The sequence below is a fragment of the Pygocentrus nattereri genome, chromosome 27 (assembly GCF_015220715.1).
Source record: "Pygocentrus nattereri isolate fPygNat1 chromosome 27, fPygNat1.pri, whole genome shotgun sequence".
NCBI lineage: Eukaryota > Metazoa > Chordata > Actinopteri > Characiformes > Serrasalmidae > Pygocentrus > Pygocentrus nattereri.
In genome coordinates, this window is record NC_051237.1 from 159,265 (window position 1) to 180,173 (window position 20,909).

Sequence of the window (20,909 nt, forward strand, 5' to 3'; positions counted from 1 at the left end):
GGGTCTCTACTTTAACTCAAATACATGGTTTGTGTGCTCCGTCCACCTCTGGTGTGCACACATGACAAACACGACAAAACAACCAGCATCAGTTTTTAAAAAAGAGACAGCAGGTGAACTAAACCACACCTCCCAAGTGATGCTAGCGGAGAAGCTCATCACGCATGCGCCCCGCTCACCGAATGGGCGGGGCGGGCAGTTAGGCGAGCCGCAGGTTCAGCGTCAGCCCCTCGGACGCGCTCGGAGAAAAGCGCTCAGACAGGGAGTCCGCCGCCCCTCTCACAGTCCATGCCGAGTCCGTGAGGATGAAGTTTGTAAACGGGAAACGTGTAACGCCGGCGAATGGAGAGGATTCACAGCTTTCAGCCAAGTTCAGGAACCCTTTTATGCACGAGTTGCGACTCACTGCTCTCCAGAAAGTCAAGGTAAGCGGATTCTTCGCGTTTCATGCTGCGTGTTTCTCTGTTGTCTAGTTGGCCTTTACACTGAGCGTCATCTTGAGATTTAATATATGATAAGCAGTGACTGTGTCTAGCTCCTAGTCGGTCGGACCTGGACTGATAAAATTGCCCACGTTTTAAGGTCAGAGTGATGGGACTGGGGTCGATTGGATGGATGCAGCTGTATTTCTATATTCCGGAGCCCCGCTGGTGACATCCTGTATAGATAAAAATCATACGTGGCCACGCTTTCTTAACGCGTGGGAACGAGATGCTAATGCGTGGCCATGACTTAGTAAGGCGTGGGAACAAGATTGTGGCTTACTAAGTTGTGGCCATGACTTAATCAGTTCATTCCCATACCTTACTAAGTCGTGGCCATGACTTAATCAGTTCATTCCCATGCCTTACTAACTCGTGGCCAAGTTCTCGTTCCCATGCGTTAATAAAGCATGGCCACAACTTTAATTAGTCCCACAATGTGGAAATTTCACCTCCACATTTAACCCATCCATGAAGTGAAACACCACATACACTCTAGTGAGCACACATACACTCTAGTGAGCACACACACACACACACACACACACACACTCACACACACTTGCCCGGAGCGGTGGGCAGCCCAATCTGCAGCACCCGGGGAGCAGTTGGGGGTTAGGTGTCTTGCTCAAGGACACCTCAGTCATGTGCTGTCGGCTCTGGGGATCTTCTGGTCAGGAGGCTGGTTCCCTAACCTCCAGCCCATGACTGCCCCTAAGTAAGGCATGTAAGTAAGACTTAGTAAGGCATGGGAATAAGATGATCATGTCGTGGCCATGATTTAGTATGGCACTGGAACAAGATCACGGCTTACTAGGTCATGGCCACGCATTAGGATCTCGTTCCCATGCTTTACTAAGTCGAGGCCTCAACTTAATCATCTCATTCCCACACCTTACTAAGTCGTGGCCACACATTATTTTTATTTATACAGGATGTCACCAGCGGTGCTCCGTGCTGTATTTAACCTGCATGTCAGAGCTCTTTTCTACGGAGCCCCGCTGGTGTCATCGTGTATACATAAAAACAATACGTGGCCACAACTTAGTAAGGCATGGGAATGAGCCGCAATTGGGAATTGGGAATGAGCCTTACCAAGTCATGGCCGCAATCTATCTTGTTGCCATGCCATACTAAGTCGTGGCCACGCATTAGGATCTTGTTCCCAAACGTTAACATGGCCACGTGCCATGTCTCTTACCAAAGAGTTCTTTGGTAAAGGCAATGGTTCTATTTAGAACCATGAATTCTACACATGCATGCATTTAAAACAATCGTTCTTTAGATTGATGGAGAATGTGTTGTACATGGTTCAGTATAGAACCTTTTTGAAAATGGTTCTCAAAAGCACCGAAAGGATTCTGTGATTATGATGTCAGGCTTGTACCAGTCGAAGAGCCCTTTGTGGTGCTTTATAGAACCTTTAACAACACATTCTCCCTCAATCTGAAGAATCAGTTCACCAAGCAAAGAACCGTTTAAGCATGGAATGGTTCTATATAGAACTTATGGTTTTAAATAAAGTCAGGTAAATTAAAGGTAAAGTCAGAATCACTATTACACATAAATCTCAGACGCATGTAGGTTCACTGGAGGTATTAAATAGTATTAAATTGCTGTATTTGTGACAGCTGGTTCCTATCACCACCACTGTGAAGAAATCTGGGTCAGCAAGTTTCTCTACAACAAGCCATTTCACATCAGACCACTCGGAATGACTTTGTTTGTACCTCAGCCACTGAATGTGCGGAATTTTTAAAATGTTGGTGGGATTGTCCTTTAAATGTGTAGCAGCTACTTTTTAAAAAAAAAAAATCTGTGCAGATCATATAACTGACTCTGCTTGTTCGTCCAACTAGTAAGCTGATATTTGTTATGCCTATCATAGATTAGTAATGAACAAATGAAAATGCCACGGGATTTTCCACTAGCACATTAACACAGGGATCCACCAAGTTTTCAACAATTCTGCACTATTGGATGGTTGAGAGGTTTGATGTGAAATGATTCATGGTAGAGAAACTAAGTGACTTGGATGTCTTTACAGCAGTGGTGGTAGGAACCAGAGGTCACATGGCGGAGGGGGGTTGCTCATTACTTTTGGACATCCAGTGTACATATAAAACCACTGTACATCATGTTGCATATCTAGTTTGCTATGAAACTGATCTGTAGACTCCACCAGTGCCCTTTGTGGTGCTTATGTTCCTCCCGAGCTTCAAAAGTAATTTTCCTTTTCATCTACATCTTTCTCTCTCTCTCACTCTCTCTCTCTCTCTCACTCTCTCTCTCTCTCTCACTCTCTCTCTCGCTCTCTCTCTCTCTCTCTCTCTCTCTCTCTCTCCCCCCCCCCCTCTCTCTCTCTATCTGTGTCTCTCTCTCTCTCTCTCTCTCTCTCTCTGTCTGTGTCTCTCTCTCTCTCTCTCTCTCTCTCTCTCTCTCTCCCCCCCCTCTCTCTCTCTCTCTCTGTCTCTCTCTCTCTCTCTCTCTCTCTCTCTCTCTCTCTCTCTCTGTCTCTCTCTCTCTCTCTCTCTCTCTCTCTCTCCCCCCCTCTCTCTCTCTCTATCTGTGTCTCTCTCCCCCCCTCTCTCTCTCTCTGTCTGTCTCTCTCTCTCTCTCTCTCTCTCTCTCTCTCTCTCTCTCTCTCTCTCTCTCATGATCATGTTTTTGTTAGATGTAAAGCAAGGCAGGAAGTTCGTCAGTGCTACTGATCTGATCGTGGAATCCGTCTTTATCCGCACGTTTTGGAGATATGAACAGAGCCAGTGACCGTGTAGAAGAACTTTGTGCTCATTCCTGCATATGGTTGTTTTTATATGCAAACAGCTGAAACTTTTCCTTGTGATTGACCTGTTGCTGACAAATGAGCTGCAGAAGTTTGAATCACCCCGGTCACATTGCATGCTTTGTTGATTTTTCTAAGTGATAATAAGTTAACATTCTCTACAGAGAGCACGTGGCATTTTTCTGCAGATCGTAGTGCACACATTTTTTTTATTTGCTGTGTAACATATAGGAAAACTTTAAAATGTGCCATAACCTTTTACGCCAACATGTTAAATTTAGCAAACAAACAGTAATTGTGTATTAAAACATGCTGACATGTGTTGCTTGTGCAGCATGTGTTAACATATCGCTGTTGTCGGAACAAAACCTTGTATCTCCAAAATGGTATTTTTACAGGAGAAGGTAAAAACATATGTTACTTTCAATGTAAGTCAATGGAACCAGCCGTTTTTCCAAGTCTTTTTTGGCCATTTATTTTGGTCCGTCCTTCATGAAATGTACACACAATGTAAAGGCCCTCATGCATTTTCAAATTATGTGAAAAACTGAAAATCGACAAAAATGGAGATATGAGGTTTTGTTTTGACAACAGCGATATTCATTTGCCCAGGAGTGTTCAAACTTGTGCACGACTGTATATCAGGTGTTTTGTACTGAGAAACTGGGCGGTGAAAAGTGGGATATTTATTGTTGCTGGCTTATCAAAGCATTCTAACTCAGTATATATGTATATGTATATATGTATCAGTATAATATGCTTATTTAAAACACCATTGGAACAGTTCATGATGAATGAATCAATAAAAATGAACCAAATTACTTAATATGAAATCTTGCCACAGTTATATGCCTTAAAGTTAAAGGGCCCATATGCTGTATTTTTCTTGTTTCGTTTTTTCCTCCACCTATGATATTTTTGTGGTTTAAAAACAGTCATTATTTTTTCATATGCTTTCCTGGGTCGTCACTTTCTTTTAGGGTGCTATATAGCATTTTGTGCATGTAAAGTCACAAAGTTCAAAGTACACACCAGAGGGAGAAACTCTTTCCCACAGAAACGAGTTTTCTTAGCTGCCTGAAATGCCTTATTGGAACTCCAGCCCTTTCCCTTTGTTACACGATGACTCAATCTCATAACAGTCTTTACTGACCTGCCTACCGATGAGCTTGGCATGCCCTCACACAATGGATGCTGACTACTGGAGGCCGGGAAGAGTTTGTCCAGTGAACTTTCAGGATCGGATCCTGCCTCAAATGGATATGGCAGAACTGAGTTGGAAAAACAGTCACAGCAGTGTTTACAGCTGCTCGGGCGAGAAGGGTCTGTCTGCAGCCTGCCTGACAGGGGCGGAACCTGCAAGCAGAACAGTGCAGAAAACCTAAAAACATATACTTCAGTATTGAACACGGAATTGTGTTTTGACAAAGTCAACTTAATATTTTCATCCGTTGTAGCCCAGTATTATTCCTTACGTATGGATGTTCTTGGGTAAAGATACCAGGCAGAGATTTGACTCATTTGAATGCATATTATATTTATGTTTGAGTAGTGCTGATGTGACAGTTCAGGTAACTTATAGCTAATGACAACTTGACAAGGTCAATGCCTTGCTCGCTGATAAATACTCATTACTACAGTTTATTACAATAAACTGAAGTGATATATTGTTTTCATGGGCACATGTTTTTTTTGACGAGCCAGTGTGCACATCTTTTGGTTAAGTGAATCACATGGTTTAACATTAATATTTATTTTTACAGTCTGAGGTGTTTTTATGGCAGCGTATTCCAGATATGATTGAAAATGCGATTCGATTGCATATTGAAAATTGCTTTAATAATGTGAATGTGCATCATTAAAGGCAAAATTCAGATTGTAATGCAAAATGCGTAATTGTATTAGCTTATATGCATAATGGCTGCTAAAGCTAATGTAGAAAAGCAATATGCTTTTAACGTTTTCATAACATTGTGCATTTGCAGTTGCGTTTCCTTGATGTGGTGCATTTGCAATTGCATTTGCGCCAGCGGTGAATTCCTGTCAGTCAGACGCTGTGGGCAGGACATGACAACGGACTTTTGTTGTGCGGGACATGTTTTAAGAGGAAGTGACATGTCTAAACGTTGGCGGGACTGGAGCAGAGCTAGATGCTTGTTTATGACAATATGGAGCTAACGGCAGCAACCGCTGAGTGAGGTTTTAACGGTAGCTAACCAGGCCGAGGACAATTCTGCCCAAAATGATTCTTCTCCGACTATGAGAGCTCAAAAGCACCAATGTTAGCAACACTGTGTTTGGTGTTCGGCTGGATTCTGCTACCAAGTCGACAAGGCCTACCGTATAAGGCAGCTTCTTATTCAAATTTCCCTTAAATGGTCTGGCCTTAGGTGCCTGAGTGTAACTGCTACACCTTTTAAGGTGGGATGTGAAAATTTAAACAAGAAGCTGGCGAATAAGAAGACTTCAACCTTGTCCATCATCGTGCATATTTATAGGTAGCTCCCTACATGAAACTCTAGGTAGGGTATTTTCAGGCAGAGGCTCGCAGGACTGTCAGGGGACCTAGATGGTCAGTGATGGATATTTTTATTCGTATTGTTCTTGTAGTCTGTTCAGTCACAAGCGGCCTTCATTTTGCGCAGATGAAGCTTGATGCTGTGTCATTCAGATCTTTATCAGTCAGAGCAGGCAAGTCATGCCCTCTGTGTACATACCTCCTCAGTAATGTCCTTTATTCGTATTTGTTCTTTCTATCTATTAGTTCTTTTATTTCTAAGATCCTTATAAGGCTTGTATATCTCTATATCAGACCAGAAATGAACATTTTTATATTTCACCATATGGTATTTAGCATTCATTGAGCTGTGTGTTTAGACTGAGACTGTGTTCTTGTGACAGCAGTGTACTACAGTGGTCAACATTTCGATTTTCCAGGCTTTTGGCATAGCCCGTGGTGGTGGACTTAGATGTTGTTGTAAAGTAAAGTACTTTTTAATTTTTTGCTGAATGTCTGATTGTTGAAGTTCAGTATTAGACAACAGAAATTTAGAACGGAGCATCTTTCTGCCTTTTGCATCTTAAATAGTTTTCCCTGCTAAATTCACAAATTTTCATCTGCAGCTTTGTCACTATGCCAGCATTTGGGAGGCTGCATGCAGCTGCTGGCTGCGTACTGCTGTGAGGCGTGGATCCCCCCCTGCCAGTGTGTAAACATTACTTAAACATTTAGCTAAGGATTTCCTAATTTCTCCTTGAGGAAGTCCAGTATTTGCAGTTACCGTACAATTAGTCGTTTTCTAATCATGGCTTCATTAAATGAAATTGGGTGCTACTGATGGAATTTAACAAATCCATACAGTGACTGGCATTCAGAGGGAAGTCAGGAGCTAAACCTGTGATCTTCCATCCAACACAACAGCAGTTTTACTGAAAATAAGAAAATGATGCTTTTGAATGTATTTTAGCTTTTTAGAAGCAAAAACAGAATAGCTGCTCAAATGCATGATTTCATGGTTGGGGTAGGACTTTTATTTTTATTAACTTATATTCTTCTGTTTTCTTAAGTATTTACAAAAATATATTTAAAATTTTGAAATAAATTGTATTTAAATTGTATTTGTTATTTAGTTTTTTTTAGCTTTACAATAGTTAAATATATTGTAGACTTTAAAACTTTGTTCATTATTACTTTTACATAGTTATTTTATTTTATTTTGTCATTTTGCTTGTTTAACAGTTGTACAGATGGGAGTGTTCCTCCTTTGTGTTGTCCCTACATTTGGGGAGCAGATGGGGGAGAGGGTATCAGGGGAGGGGGGGTTGGTATTGCGACCGTATAGGCAGGGAGATGGAGGCATGGAGTGTTTCTCTGTGATTCTCTGTGGGATACGCCACACGATGGGGGCAGGTGGAGTTGGAAACCGAATAATTAGTTCTGCTTCCTGTGATTTTTGCTTTACTGTCTGTGTTAAAATGTGCTTGGCAGAAACAGTGTTTTTAATGCAACATGCATGATATGATGCCTTTTCTTTCCATTTTTAGCAACATATAGATGCTCATACTCTAGGGTTTTACATTATAAACACTGTGCTGATATTGTGTTCAAATTTCTACATGTTGTCTTTATGCCTTGTAGTAAGTAAAAAATCACACTGATAAATGGCCAAAATATATTTTTTTGGTGGACTACATACATAAGAGCTTTTTATTCATTAAAATACCCACAGAAACACTCATCTGGAACTGTGACTGGATGAAATCACTAATGTGCAAATTGCAGCCATCTGCATCACTAGTATCACAAAGAACGATATCATGATAACGATTAACATACATTGTATTGTTCACATTTTCACTCTCTGTCTGCGCTGCTCTGTTTGAATTTCCAGGCTGGTGTTTCCTCCACCGCTAGCCTCCCCATCCTCTTGCCCCCAGGGAGCCATAGCCTCAGCTTCCAGATCTTTTTAATCGTCCTGTCTGGAGAGGCCGCAGGTGTCGACATCTGCTCCAGATAAATAAATAAACAATAAGTAGGCTCCTCCCCATCACCTCCCCCTGAAGGACTCATTGAGGGTGCATAAGAAACACATTCACATTTAATCATCCTTCTGTGAGACATGGACAGTTATTGGTGTCAGTGGCTCTGGGCTAACAAGGTTATTTGGGAGCACGGCTGCCACAAATAACAACAACCTCCAGAGACCGATCTTATAAAGGCATCATTACCATCGGCAGAAGGTGTTACTCAGGATTGATGCATTATTTGGCGGATTTCTCTTGAGATATATATATATATATATATATATACACATATATACATATATATATATATATATATATCGATCTCTCTGTCTCTCTCTCTCTTTATATATATATATATATATATATATATATATATATATATATATATATATATATAAAATTTATCGTCTCGGCATGACATTATGACCATACCTCCTTGTTTCTAAACTTCGATACCATTGACCACAAGATTTTAATGCAGCGTGTTGAATGCTGGGTCGGCCACTCAGGCACAGTTTAAATCATATTTAACTAATAGGCAGTTCATGGTTTCATTTGGAAATCATTCATTAAAAATGTTTGTCCCCCAAGTCCCCCAAGGTTCAGTCTTAGGGCTTTTGCTTTTCTCTTTTCTCTAATTTTTGAGAAACTTGGTTCTTTAGCTTATTATACCAAACCTGAAGTATGAAATCTGGGTGTGATCTTAGACTCTAAACTCTGTTTTACCTTGCATGTAAACACAAACACTTAAGTATCTTTTCATTATTTAAGAAATATTGCTAAAGTTCAGCCTTTTCTCTCTCAGAGTGACACAGATAAACTTGTTCATGTAGATTTTTGTTAAAGTAGACTTGACTACTGTAATGCTCTTCTTACAGGACTTCCTAAGAAAACTATACATCCCTTACAACTCATACAAAACGCAGCAGTGCGCGTCCTAACAAAAACAAAAAAGAGAGATCACATCACTCCCATTTTGAAAGAACTGCACTGGCTGCCTCTATCATTCACGATAGATTTCAAGGTTCTGCTATTAGTCTTTAAAGCTCAAAACAACCTAGAACCTGCTTACATCACAGAGTGTCTGTCTGTTTATGCTCCAGCATGTAATCTAAGATCTGCAGATAGTGGCCTTCTGCAAATACCCTCTGTAATATACAGAAAACATGGAGAGGCTCTTTCAATTATTATGCTTCTAAACTGTGGAACTCAATTCCACCTTTTATTAGACAGTCAAGCTGAGTGCTCACTTTTAAGAAGCATTTAAAAATGCATTTCTTTAACTCAGCATTTAATTAAAACTGAGCTTTTAAAAGGAAAGCAAAAAAAAAGCTTTTGTCCCAGCAATGACCATATACTTATGTTTTTTTTTTTTTTTTGGCATGAAGCCTGGGTCATAATTCTTGGAATGTGAAGGCTCACACTCCTGCATAGTTTAAATATTCATTAGCTGTGTGTTCATGTTGCTTTGTTCTGTGATCTGTGAATCTGCCAACAATTCCAGTAAAACAGCACAGTTTTCCCAAACATAGACTGTTCTGACCCAAGTATATTTTGTCAGTTGTTACAATAAACAGGACACGTGTGTACTTCACTTAACATAAGACGTGTGCATTGTTTCTGTGCTTCATGCTCAGTTTCTTTTTTTTTTCTTGTTTCATTCCAAACCATACATGTCATATTTGAATACTTAATTAAAGAATAATATGTTGAGATGAGTTTGGATGCCCATGTATATTGGATTATCCACCCCCTGCTCCTTCCAGGCTTGTTTCAGACGTGGGGGAAACTGCACAACCTGGGCATGTTCTAGATCCAGCAGTAAACGCAGCACTTTATTCCAGTTTATTCTCTCTCATGGAAGCCAGAACGTTTTAAATGTGCCTCTCCTGACCTCAGGATTAATTATGTATTATTTACTGTCAATGCGTAGGGGTTGAATGTTACTCTAATGTAACTCTTATGTTGTTTGTTGGTTTGTTAACTAATTTACTAGGGGTTTAATAATACAGTCAGCCCCTGATTTGAATCGATATCACCACACTGAGTTCATGATTTGACAATCTTCACAATATTTTGAGCATATTTTAGAAAAATGATCACTATAATCATGTTGTTGCATAGCTTACTATTGACACTAGAGCTGGGAGGCAAGAGTCTATTGTTACATCTCCACAGTTAACATTTTCAGTTTTACATTACAGTATTAAAAATTCACACTGTCATAATTTCACAATGTATTGTTACACCTTGTAATTTACAGTGTAGGACGAGTGACTTTACAGCAAATTCTCCTCTTTATTTTTAATTGTAAGCTAGCAAGAACATCAGACTGATGCTGGAGCATTTTGGTTGTGAAATATAGATAAAGGAGCTGTGATGTCATTAAGGAGGTCACTGTGTTATTCAGCAGACGCCAGCGCCGGGCTGATTACCACAGACTGGCTCTTAAGGTCAAGGTCAAAGGTCAACAGTAACGGCCTCCTCCTCTCACTTCAGGAATATGCCCTATCTTTCTGCATTATAAAATGATTTTTATTGTTAAAAACTAGGCTAAAGATCTCGAGGTGGGCTTTTATACATGGCTTTTTGCGTGACTAGTGCTGTTTACTCGTATTCTGAAATGCTGTGGAATTGAATGTTAATGTGGTGTCTGTGGTGGATACAGTGCTGTGAAACATGAGTGGATTTCTGTCAGGAAAGTCCGTTTCAAATCTATTTCATGAACAAAAAAAAACATTAATTGAAGAAATGTGTGTATATTTATCTTGTATTTAAGTCATAATTTATGGGCTCCAAATGACTGATATCATTTCTAGATGATGTCTAATTCTCACCATCACCTGTCACTCCCAATGTCTTACTATTCATTTCTTTAATTTACATACTTGCTGTTCATTGTAGGGATGCCCAATGATGTCAGCACCAGCAGATTTGCTTTAAAAAAAAAATAAGATCAGCATTGGACAGATGTTTAGATGTGTATATTTATTGTACTCTGGACAAGCAGAATGCTCAGGAATATTTGCTAAAGTATATTTGCATTATCTTTTATTTCTGTATTTGTAACCCTACAAAAAATGTTAGATTTCTTCGTAACGCAAATTGAGGTCCTTATTTGCACATTTTAAGTGTTAATATACAATAATTGGTATCTGCAGTAGAAGATACGTACATGGAAAGATATCAGATATTGGCAACAGCCAAAAATTCCCATATTGGTGCATTCCTAGTTCACTGAGTGCAAATTGGAATTAATTGTTTTATTGGGCGAATGTCATTAAATTGGCTTGACAGAGTTACAAGGAAGCAAAACCCTGCAACCACCTAGCAACTATCTTGCAACCACCAGATATACCATTACAAACATATAGTAATACTCTAACAACCATGGGAAACTCCTATCAAATGCCAAGCAACTACTAGAGATAGTGTAGGAACCATCTACAGGACCAGAGCAACCGTATGGCCACACCCTAGAAATTACTTGGAATAACACATTGCCTGATTAGCAATGACAATCTCCTAAGATACCATAGCAACTGCCTATCAACACCATAGCAACCACATAAAATACTGTAGCCACCTAGCAATACCCAAGCAACAACTAACCAACTATCTAGCATCCACCTGGAATACCCTAGCAACCGCATAGCAACATCCTAGTTACCACTCTAGATACCACTGCAACCACCTGTAAATCCATGGCAACAACCAGAGCAACCACTTATAAGTGGACAAGGTGAAGTTGGGGTGAAGTTATTTTTCTTTTCTTTTTTATCTTTTCAGTGTGTCTTTGGCTGAGTCCCTGTGTGCTTTGTAGAGATTTGAACTGAACATGGAGAATGAGTTCAATTGTCCCTGAAGCTCTTTAGTAATATCACAAAGCTTATCATGAGAAGATGGAGCGAGTATTACTTTGAACTTTCTCTCTGTGACTGTGCAGATGATCTTAGTCCTGCGATGCTTTTGGGTAACTGGGACCACACCACTTGGGTGAAGCCATAGTTGGATGTAATCTAAATGCTAATTCATCTTGCCAGCTTTAGTTTCTCCTGCGCCTGGGCAGATTTTCTCTCAGCCTTACGCAACATAGGGAAATGAAATTCATTCTCACTGCAAATTTCTCTCACATCTCTCTTCTCAGCCCTCACATATCACTCGCAGCAGGTGTTCTGCTGCCCCTGGGTGCTTTATTGATCTGTTTGTGACCAGAGTGGTGTATTGAACATGGCTGGAGGGAGTGTGAAATTGTACTAAATGATTTCGGGGGGAAGGGATGATTGTTAACAGGTCAACTGTCTTGTAGTTTATGTCTGATTGTATGAATGATGTTTGATGCTGGATTTTTTCCCCCGCTTTCTTCTTTTTCCTGCAGATTGCAGTGATGACGGTCACCCTTTTCCCAGTGCGATTGCTCTTTGCTGCCTTTATGATGTTGCTGGCATGGCCGTTTGCCTTCGTGGCCACCGTGGGCCTCTCTGAGGATGCAGTAGAGCCGCTGTCGTGGTGGAGATGGTGAGCATATCAATCAAAATATTACATTTAGGGTATAATAAAGTGGTAGTGGTAGATTAGGTAGCAGCTCTGTGTTTGGGGAAACTGATTGATGATTTAGGCATGCAAATTGCTAATACCCTACCAGATACGGATGCTAAATGCTGAATGGTGGAATATAAGCTTCTGTTACTTGTTATCTGTAGTGCAAGTGTAAAACCAAAGAAGCAGCATCAGATGCCAAACACATCTGGCTGATCGTCTACATTTGAGTTAAGGGATATTGTGTAAATTCGGTGTTTTGCTGAGCTGTTGCTTTTAGCTGCAAATCAAGTCATTCTGGATTAATAAAAACATGTTTTTGAATCAAATTAAGAACCAAATTGATTTGCTGTCAGTTCAAAGGTTTACACTCCCAGACATGGTCTGCCTACAAATTCCCATTTTACGAGGCAGCTGTTGCAATGTTGGACAAGCTTTATGCCATATATGCAAGATCCCAATCTCAAACAAATGAGTTTAAGTCAGAGTTTAGATCTGCCGCATAGCTCTGAGTTCCTGTAGCTTAACTGTGTTGTAACTAATTAAAAGTAGGCATGTTGGAAGATGGATACTTTTTTCTATATAGAGTTTATTTTATAAGGATGTCACTTTTTCCTTATGATTTTCCCCTACCAGCTCACATGCCGCCCAGCTTGATTGGGATGTAGACACTTTGCAGGCTAACGTTCCTAGCGTCCAGTTTTTATATGGTGTGCTCATTTTTTGATATAAAAAATATTTTCAAATGTAAACTCATAGCAGTGTGACATAGCGACATGTAGCAGATGTGAGCTGGTTGATGTTAGTGGGGTCCTCTAGCATCTAATTACAGTACTAATGAGAGAGAACATATAATCAGTCCCATTTTGAAGTCTAGAACATGAATGTGTAGAGAATGTAAACATAACAGTGATCTTCTTTCCACACTCTCTAGGCTGGTGGACCTGGCCCTGAAGGCCATCATGAGGGCAATGTGGTTTTCCGGAGGTTTCCATTGGGTGCGGGTGAAAGGCAGACCAGCTCTGCCCAGTGAAGCGCCCATCCTAACACTGGCACCACACTCTTCATACTTTGATGCCATCCCTGTGACAATGACCATGGCCTCCATCGTGATGAAGGCAGAGAGCAAAGACATTCCTGTCTGGGGCAGTGAGTTTGTGCCTTTGTCCTTTATTGAATAGCTGACTTCTCAGACAGAGAAGTGGATGTTTCCATTGGGCTTTTTTAAAACGTATAAAGGCTTTGTGAGGGCAGATACGGAAGGCATAGTTTGTTCATTTATAGATATTCTTGGATGTCACAGTCACCATTACTGGTTTCAGTTCTGTATTCTGGGCATTGAATTGAAAATGAAAAAAATGAGGTTTTAACTCAAGGAACTTTTAAAGTGTGAGTCTTACATCAGTATTAGGTGAACAATATAAGATTCTTAGCTTACATACAGCTCCTCCATTTCAGTCATGAGTAACTGAATGAAGCATATTCTAGATGTGATATTTGCATCTAAAGTATCAAGCCTGGAAAGAAGGCCATCATGCGGCTTAGGAACCAGAATAAATCCTTCTGAAGTATATAAAAACAAACCAAAACTGATGTTCTACCACCTAGAAAATAACTGGTCAGTGGGCGTCCAGTAGTGGCCCCTTTTAGTGGTTGGATGGAGTAGATTGGGCTGATAAATTGTGCAGCTACAGTCAGTACTTCTAATCCTACAAAGTTTGCTTGTGTGGCAGATGAGTGTAAGAACACGGTACCTAATATACTGGCAACTGTATATGATGCTCTATTCAAATGTATACTACAATGTGCAGGAGAAAGAATAGAGTAATGAAAACGTGATTGTCATTATGCCCTATCTGAAGGTCCCTGTGGATTCTCTATTAATGTCCAGGAGGGATCTGTGCACGCATAGCTGTAGTATCCCAATTGGCTCTTTGTTAGACATGTACGTTGTGTAGACAATGTGCTGTTTGGGTGGGAAAGCTATTCTTCCATGACCTAGTTAGGGTACTGTGTAGGGAACCATTTGAGATTCAGTTGTAGAACACCTGTTCAGATGTACCATTGCTTTTATTTATTCTGCAGATTAATCATGTGAGTAAATGTGTATCAGGACATGTATGGTACTCAGAAGGGAATAGGCTCTGTTAGTCCTGTGTGAGCGAATAAGATGTTGTTCAGTTGCCAATCTCTCGTCCTGTGATAGCCTCTTGTGGGATGCTTCAGGAACAGGTGGGGCATGCAACAACATGACATAGAGTATGCCTTATAGCCCGTATACAGTCCCCTCTACAGTTGTTGGCACCCCTGGTAAAGATGAGTAAAGACTAGGTTAAGATAAATTAATCTTTCAGTGAATTAACTTAGTCTCACACTGAAAAAATAAGAAATCCAACTGAAGAGACCTAACTTTTAACTGAGGTAAATTTATTCAGAGTAAAAACAACAACAACAACAAAAAAAAAAAACACACGCCACAATTATTCGCACCCCTGCATTTAATACTAATCCAAGGTGGGGGGTTTATCAGGTGTGGCTTAGAACAAGGGCTCAGTCTAAATATGATTCAGTTTTACATTATTGCAAGTCAACAAAGAAAGCATGATCATTTGTATTAAAACATTTTGAAAAGCTGGTTGTCCTGATTTTGACAAAGTACCTGCACCTCTTGTTTGTTTTGCTGGAAACTGTTTTTGAATAATGTCATTTTAAACTGTTGTCTTTGTACAGATGGTAGAGTTTCACTGTGCTGTGGTGTTAGACTGAAGTTTGCTTGCCTTGGGCTCATCTCTGACTACATGGAGTGTTTCTGTGGATATTTTAAAGTCACTGTTTCATTTTTCAATTTATTCCACTTTCCCCTCTTTCTGTTGCTGTCTCTGTACTCCTGTCTTACAGCGCTGATAAAGTTTATCCGGCCGGTGTTTGTGTCCCGCTCAGATCAGGACTCTCGTAGGAAGACAGTTGAGGAGATCAAACGCAGAGCTTTCTCTGCAGGAGAGTGGCCTCAGGTAACTCATACACACGGTGTGCTTTAGAAAACAAGCCGGCAGGTTTTGGCAAGCAAGAAACTAAACAAAATAAAAAACACTTTATGATAAATAGACCAAAAAAAGGCACAAAATGACTGAATAAAATGTCATTACATTAACATATATTAACGTTAAGAAGGTTTGGTTTATTTTCTCATAAAATTACCATGTTGAATATATTAAGTATTTGATTATGAACTCAATAAATCAGTATATGTTCCCAAGCCACTTTACTAGAAGCTCCTTCTACTTACTAGATCTATTTTGTACTCATACCCACTGGCCACTTTATTAGAAACCCCTATCTTGTACATCCACTCACTGCTAATTCATTAGAAACACCTGCCTTGTACTTCCACCCACTGACCACTTTATTAGAAACCCCTACCTTGTGTTTCTATTCACTGGCCACTTTATTTGAGACTCATTCTTGGTTCTTCCACCCACTGACCACTTTATTAGAAACCCCTACCTTGCAATTCTACCCATTGGTCAGTTTATTAGAAACCCCTGCTTTGTTCTTCCATTAACTGGCCACTTTATTAGAAACCTCTACTTTGTAAAGCTGCCCTCTGGCTAATTTATTAGAAACCTCTTCTTTGTTCTTCCATTAATTGACCACTTTATTAGAAACCTCTACTTTGTACTCATACCCACTGGCCACTTTATTAGAAACACTAACGTTGTTTTTCCACTGTCCACTTTTGAGCTCCACCTGCCCCACAGATCCACCGTGTAGTTGTACAATAAAAGACAGCAGCTCATCTGTGGATGTACAGTTTATCAGCCCCCTATACCCTGACCACAGGACCCCTGTTTTCCAGATATTATTTGGGTGGTGGATCATTCTCAGCACAGAAATGACACTGACAGAGCATAGAAATGACACTGACAGTGGCAATGTATGTGTGGTGCTGAAATAAGTGTATCACACACAGCAGTAATGCTGGACACATCAGTATCACCGCTAGGTTGAGAGAGCAACCCCACCCAGAAGCATTCAGACAAGAGTGACTGGTTAGACACTGACCACTGATGAAGACTAGAGGATGGTTAACACAAACTTCATCAACAGAGGAACTACAGTCCTTAACTGTACACCTGCAAGATGGAGCTATAAGAGAGGGGTTTCCTATAAAGTGGCCAGTGTACATTGTAAAGAAGATGAATGTTTATTACGTGGCATCCTTTCCTGCCATAAACATATTCTCACCAATGGGTTGTCTTTTTAGATAATGATATTTCCAGAGGGCACATGCACCAACCGATCCTGCCTCATTGCATTTAAGCCTGGTATGTATTCTATTCTATTCTATTCTATTCATTTTTTGCTGAATTGAACCTTTTGAGGACAAACTTCTACTGTTACATATTCTTGCCTGTATTTATAGTGAGTTTATTTATTTATTTATTTATTTATTTATTCGTATTTATTCTAACAGTGAACACTGATAAATAGCTTTAGATGTAATTCTCTCATCTAAAACTTTTTGACAGTACTGTGTATGAAAGTGTATGCACACGTGTGTGTGTGTGTGTGTGTGTGTGTGTGTGTGTGTCTCTCTCTCTCTCTGTCTCCTGTGGACCATTACATTCAGCTGGCTTCCTCTTCCTGTGTGCACTGTCCAGTCGTGCTATTTTGTGCTGATCCACTCCCACCCATCGCTTATTGTGCTTGCTTCATGCTCCTAATCCCCCGCTTTCTCTTCTCTTATCCCGCGTTTGTTTTCCCCCGTCTGCCTGTCGGACTTTGTTTTCTGCATCCTTTAGTTCTGGTGGTTTCACTGTGCCAGTACACAGCAGCGGTGGAGATCTACAGCCAGGCACATTTTCACAACAAAGCCTATTCCAGAGAGCTGGCGTATGATAGAGAACGCTCTGACTTTGCTTTAAACCTCCCACTTCCACAATAATGTGCTAATTTATACTTTTACTGAAAATTATGTTTACACAGATATTAGTTTTGATATTTAAATGTTCTGTTTTGCTATAGAGTGGTTATTTCAAATGTAGTGTGGTGAAGTAGTAAGGAATTCATTTTTTTAACAGTAATTCTGGCCCTAACTAAATTATTACTCGGCAACCTTTCAACAGCGTTGTGCTTTTACAGCTTATTTGGTCTCACTTATATTAAGTGTCTTTAATAACTGGGTAGTAACATATGAACAGCATATGCAACAACACTGTAACCGCTAATGATTTGTCACTGTTGCAGATGGACTACAGAAGTACACCTTATATAATTACATGTGTATCAGCTTCAGTTTTGCCTCATGTAATTACACAAGTGTATTGTAATAGATGTAACGGCTTATTCTCTCTCGTGTAATTACACAAGGGTAATAACATAAATGTAATTACTTTTGTAATCAGACTGGATTAGCTGCTTTTTTTAGATGTTTTTTCTGGCAATAAAAGGAAGTATGTAATAACTTCCATTAATACATTATTTACACTGTATGTGCCAGCTTTCCTAACATGTAGGTAGCATTGATGTTGCTAGTGTTGTGACACTGTAACCGGTTTCAGCTTTAAACCATTCTGTATGTACACTCACCGGTCACTTTATTAGGTACACTTGTTAAGGTTGTAAAAGGTTGGACCCCCTTTTGCCTTCAGAACTGCCTTAATTCTTCGTGTCAGACTTTCAACAAGGTGCTGGAAACGTTCCTCAGAGATTCTGGTTGGTTATTTGAGCTCCTGTTGCCTTTCTATCATCTGGAACCAGTCTGCCCATTCTCCTCTGACCTCTCACACCAACAAGGCATTTTCGTCCACACAACTGACCGCTCACTGGATATTTCCTCTTTTTCCGACCGTTCTCTGTAAACCCTAGAGATGGTTGAGCGTGAAAATCCCAGCAGATCAGCAGTTTCTGAAATACTCAGACCAGCCCGTCTGGCACCAACAACCACGCCACGTTCAAAGCCCCTTAAATCCCCTTTCTTCCCCGTTCTGATGCTCGGTCTGCACTTCAGCAAGTCGTCTTGACCACCTCTACATGCCTAAATGCAGTGAGTTGCGGCCCTGTGATTGGCTGATTAGACATTTGTGTTAACAAGCAGCTGAACAGTACCTAATACCTATACCTAGTACCTAATAAAGTGGCCAGTGAGTGTATATGTGACAGTACAGCAGACGCCCCCTTATCTTAACATGTAACTTTTATGACGTTGTGTTGCGTTCCCACCAAAGTGTTTACATCACCACTCTGTTATTACACAGTACATACATAACAACTCCACAGAAACTGCCCACTTACTTTAAAGTGTAACTTAGAGGATACCCTTGAGTAATTCCATAGGCTTTACTTCTTTAATTCATCTGTGACACTGACTAACTCATCAGTAGTTAGTGTTCTTGCATATGTTTTTCGTGTGTAACTACAGATATTAGACACTTAATATGAAGTGGGGCCGTTTATTCTCTGCTTTTGTTTACTTTGTTTCTTTTTCTTTTTTTCTGTGCCATTTTTATGCTTTTTTAAACTTTTTTATTTATTACTAATGTGTGTACTTTGACACTTCATTGATATAACATGCAAAAATTAGCTTCCAGTAAGTTCACATGCAAGTTCACAGTCATGAAGCGCCTACATGGGAGCAAGTGTGTGTGTATACACACGTGCAGAGTCAGGTTACTGTGAAATGGGGCAGATGGGGCCGGGCATTGTGTCAGTGACACTCCCATAGTCAGCCTCAGGTAAACTGAGGACACAAACACTAGCATAAAAGGTCAGCGCTGATGTCCGATAAATCCCAAAGTTGTTCATACAAACAATAAATATATATTGTGTACGTGCGCGTGTTATAAAACCTAATAATGTAACAACTTGCCCAATTACATAATAAAGTGTCTTAACTGATAATGCAATATTACCTTTGCCAATCATGTAATTCCTTATTACACTATTGGGATAATATATTTTCAGGTTGACTATGTTTAGTGCCTTATTACATAATTGTATTTGTAAGTTGATCATTTGTCTCTTTTTTTTTTCTTTTTATATTACTTAATTGGTTGTTTAATTATTACATTTTCAGGAAGCTATTACATGATTGCGTTCTACACAAATGTCTGTTGTCCATTCAAAATGCACTGATACAGGAATTGTGGGATGATGCCAATATCATATATATGGACATATCTATCACTGTCCTTATCAGAGTTGGGTAACAGCAGAATACATTAAATGACATTACATAATCAGGGTATCAAAAAAGGTAACTGTATATGGTTACTGGTATTATCATTAAATGCTGTCAAGTCAATTTTGACTTCCTAGGTCTTTGGCTTATGACTGACTTGTCCATTATTCCTCAGGTGGTATCCATCCATCTAATTGTTGGCCACCTCTTCCTCTTTAACCTCAAGCTGTTCTAAGCATAATGGTCCCCTTTTCTAGTGAAAAGGTGGTTTAACAGGTGGTATTGTGCTAATTGCACTAATGCATTTTAAAGGATGGGTAGTAATGTACATATTTTTGTTTGGACAGTCATCATAATTTGGCTCCTCCTTCTATTTTAGGTGCATTTATTCCAGGTGTTCCAGTCCAGCCGGTAGTCCTGCGGTATCCCAATGAAGTGGTGAGAACAGAAAGCCTTTCAGAGACTCCCCCCTTTTCAACATCACAAGCCCTGAATGATGTTGAACTCCTCTCTCCATTTGAAAGTCTCCTGAACCTCACAAATCATTTCTTATTAGTCATCCTTAAAGCGCTAAATATTTGTTGAGTATGATTTGTAGGAGCAGTAAATTAATAAGAAGTACAGTAGGTGTCATACAGCTTGGCTAAAACTGGCGAATGTCCTTTCTGTTCGTTTTTATGTCCTTTGACCATGATAAATAAACAGTAAACAAAACAAATGAAGTTTAAATTCTGTCTGTCTGTTTCTCTCTAATATCCTTTCTCAGTCATAATGAAATAAAACTACTCAGGCTGCATTTAGATGTTTATTGGAAATCTTGGCCGAGGCAGAAGTTTTACTCATAGCTGGCACTCAGTGATGCAGGAGAATAATAATATGGGACTAGAAGAGGGCGATATCATGACAAAAATGGAATATCATGATAAGACGTGATATGCTCCATGATGTAGTTAGAACAGACTCAGTGCAACCGCAGTGCCACATTTAAAAACTGCTATGGAAAACTAGGAGTTACAGTGAGTTTTCACATTTCACACACTGCACTGCACTTAAATTGTTAGGACTAATTGCGATCTCTTTATCATGGAAAAGGCAGTTGTTAAATGTTCTTCAAGTAACGTTGATGCTCAGAAACGCATATTCTGCCAATATTGTCATATTGCCCACCTCTACATGGAACTGATACTGGTAGGTTAGTAGAACATTAGATGCAAAGTTGTGGCTTTGGTCTTTAGAGCTCTGTTAATGCTGTAGGCGTGTTTGTTTTTCTGCACTACACCTGTTTGATGTCCTCCTCTGTGTCGCTTTGTCTCTTGTTGGCAGGACACGATCTCTTGGACATGGCAGGGACCTGGAGCGTGAGTCTTCTCCTCTGTTTTCTTCTTGTATCTTCTCTTGT

The 20,909-nt window shown here is 39.9% G+C and overlaps 1 protein-coding gene across 1 annotated transcript in view; it reads left to right on the plus strand.

Moving 5' to 3' along the window:
* Positions 1-215: 215 nt before the first annotated feature.
* Positions 216-20,909, plus strand: part of lpcat1 (lysophosphatidylcholine acyltransferase 1) — a 32,640-nt gene continuing 11,946 nt past the window's right edge. The window contains exons 1-7 of the mRNA XM_017708634.2: positions 216-425; positions 12,170-12,309; positions 13,265-13,479; positions 15,229-15,341; positions 16,595-16,655; positions 19,890-19,948; positions 20,834-20,868. Of these exons, the coding sequence (XP_017564123.1) occupies positions 306-425; positions 12,170-12,309; positions 13,265-13,479; positions 15,229-15,341; positions 16,595-16,655; positions 19,890-19,948; positions 20,834-20,868 (743 nt within the window). The 5' untranslated portion in view covers positions 216-305. The remainder of the gene's footprint in view (positions 426-12,169; positions 12,310-13,264; positions 13,480-15,228; positions 15,342-16,594; positions 16,656-19,889; positions 19,949-20,833; positions 20,869-20,909) is intronic.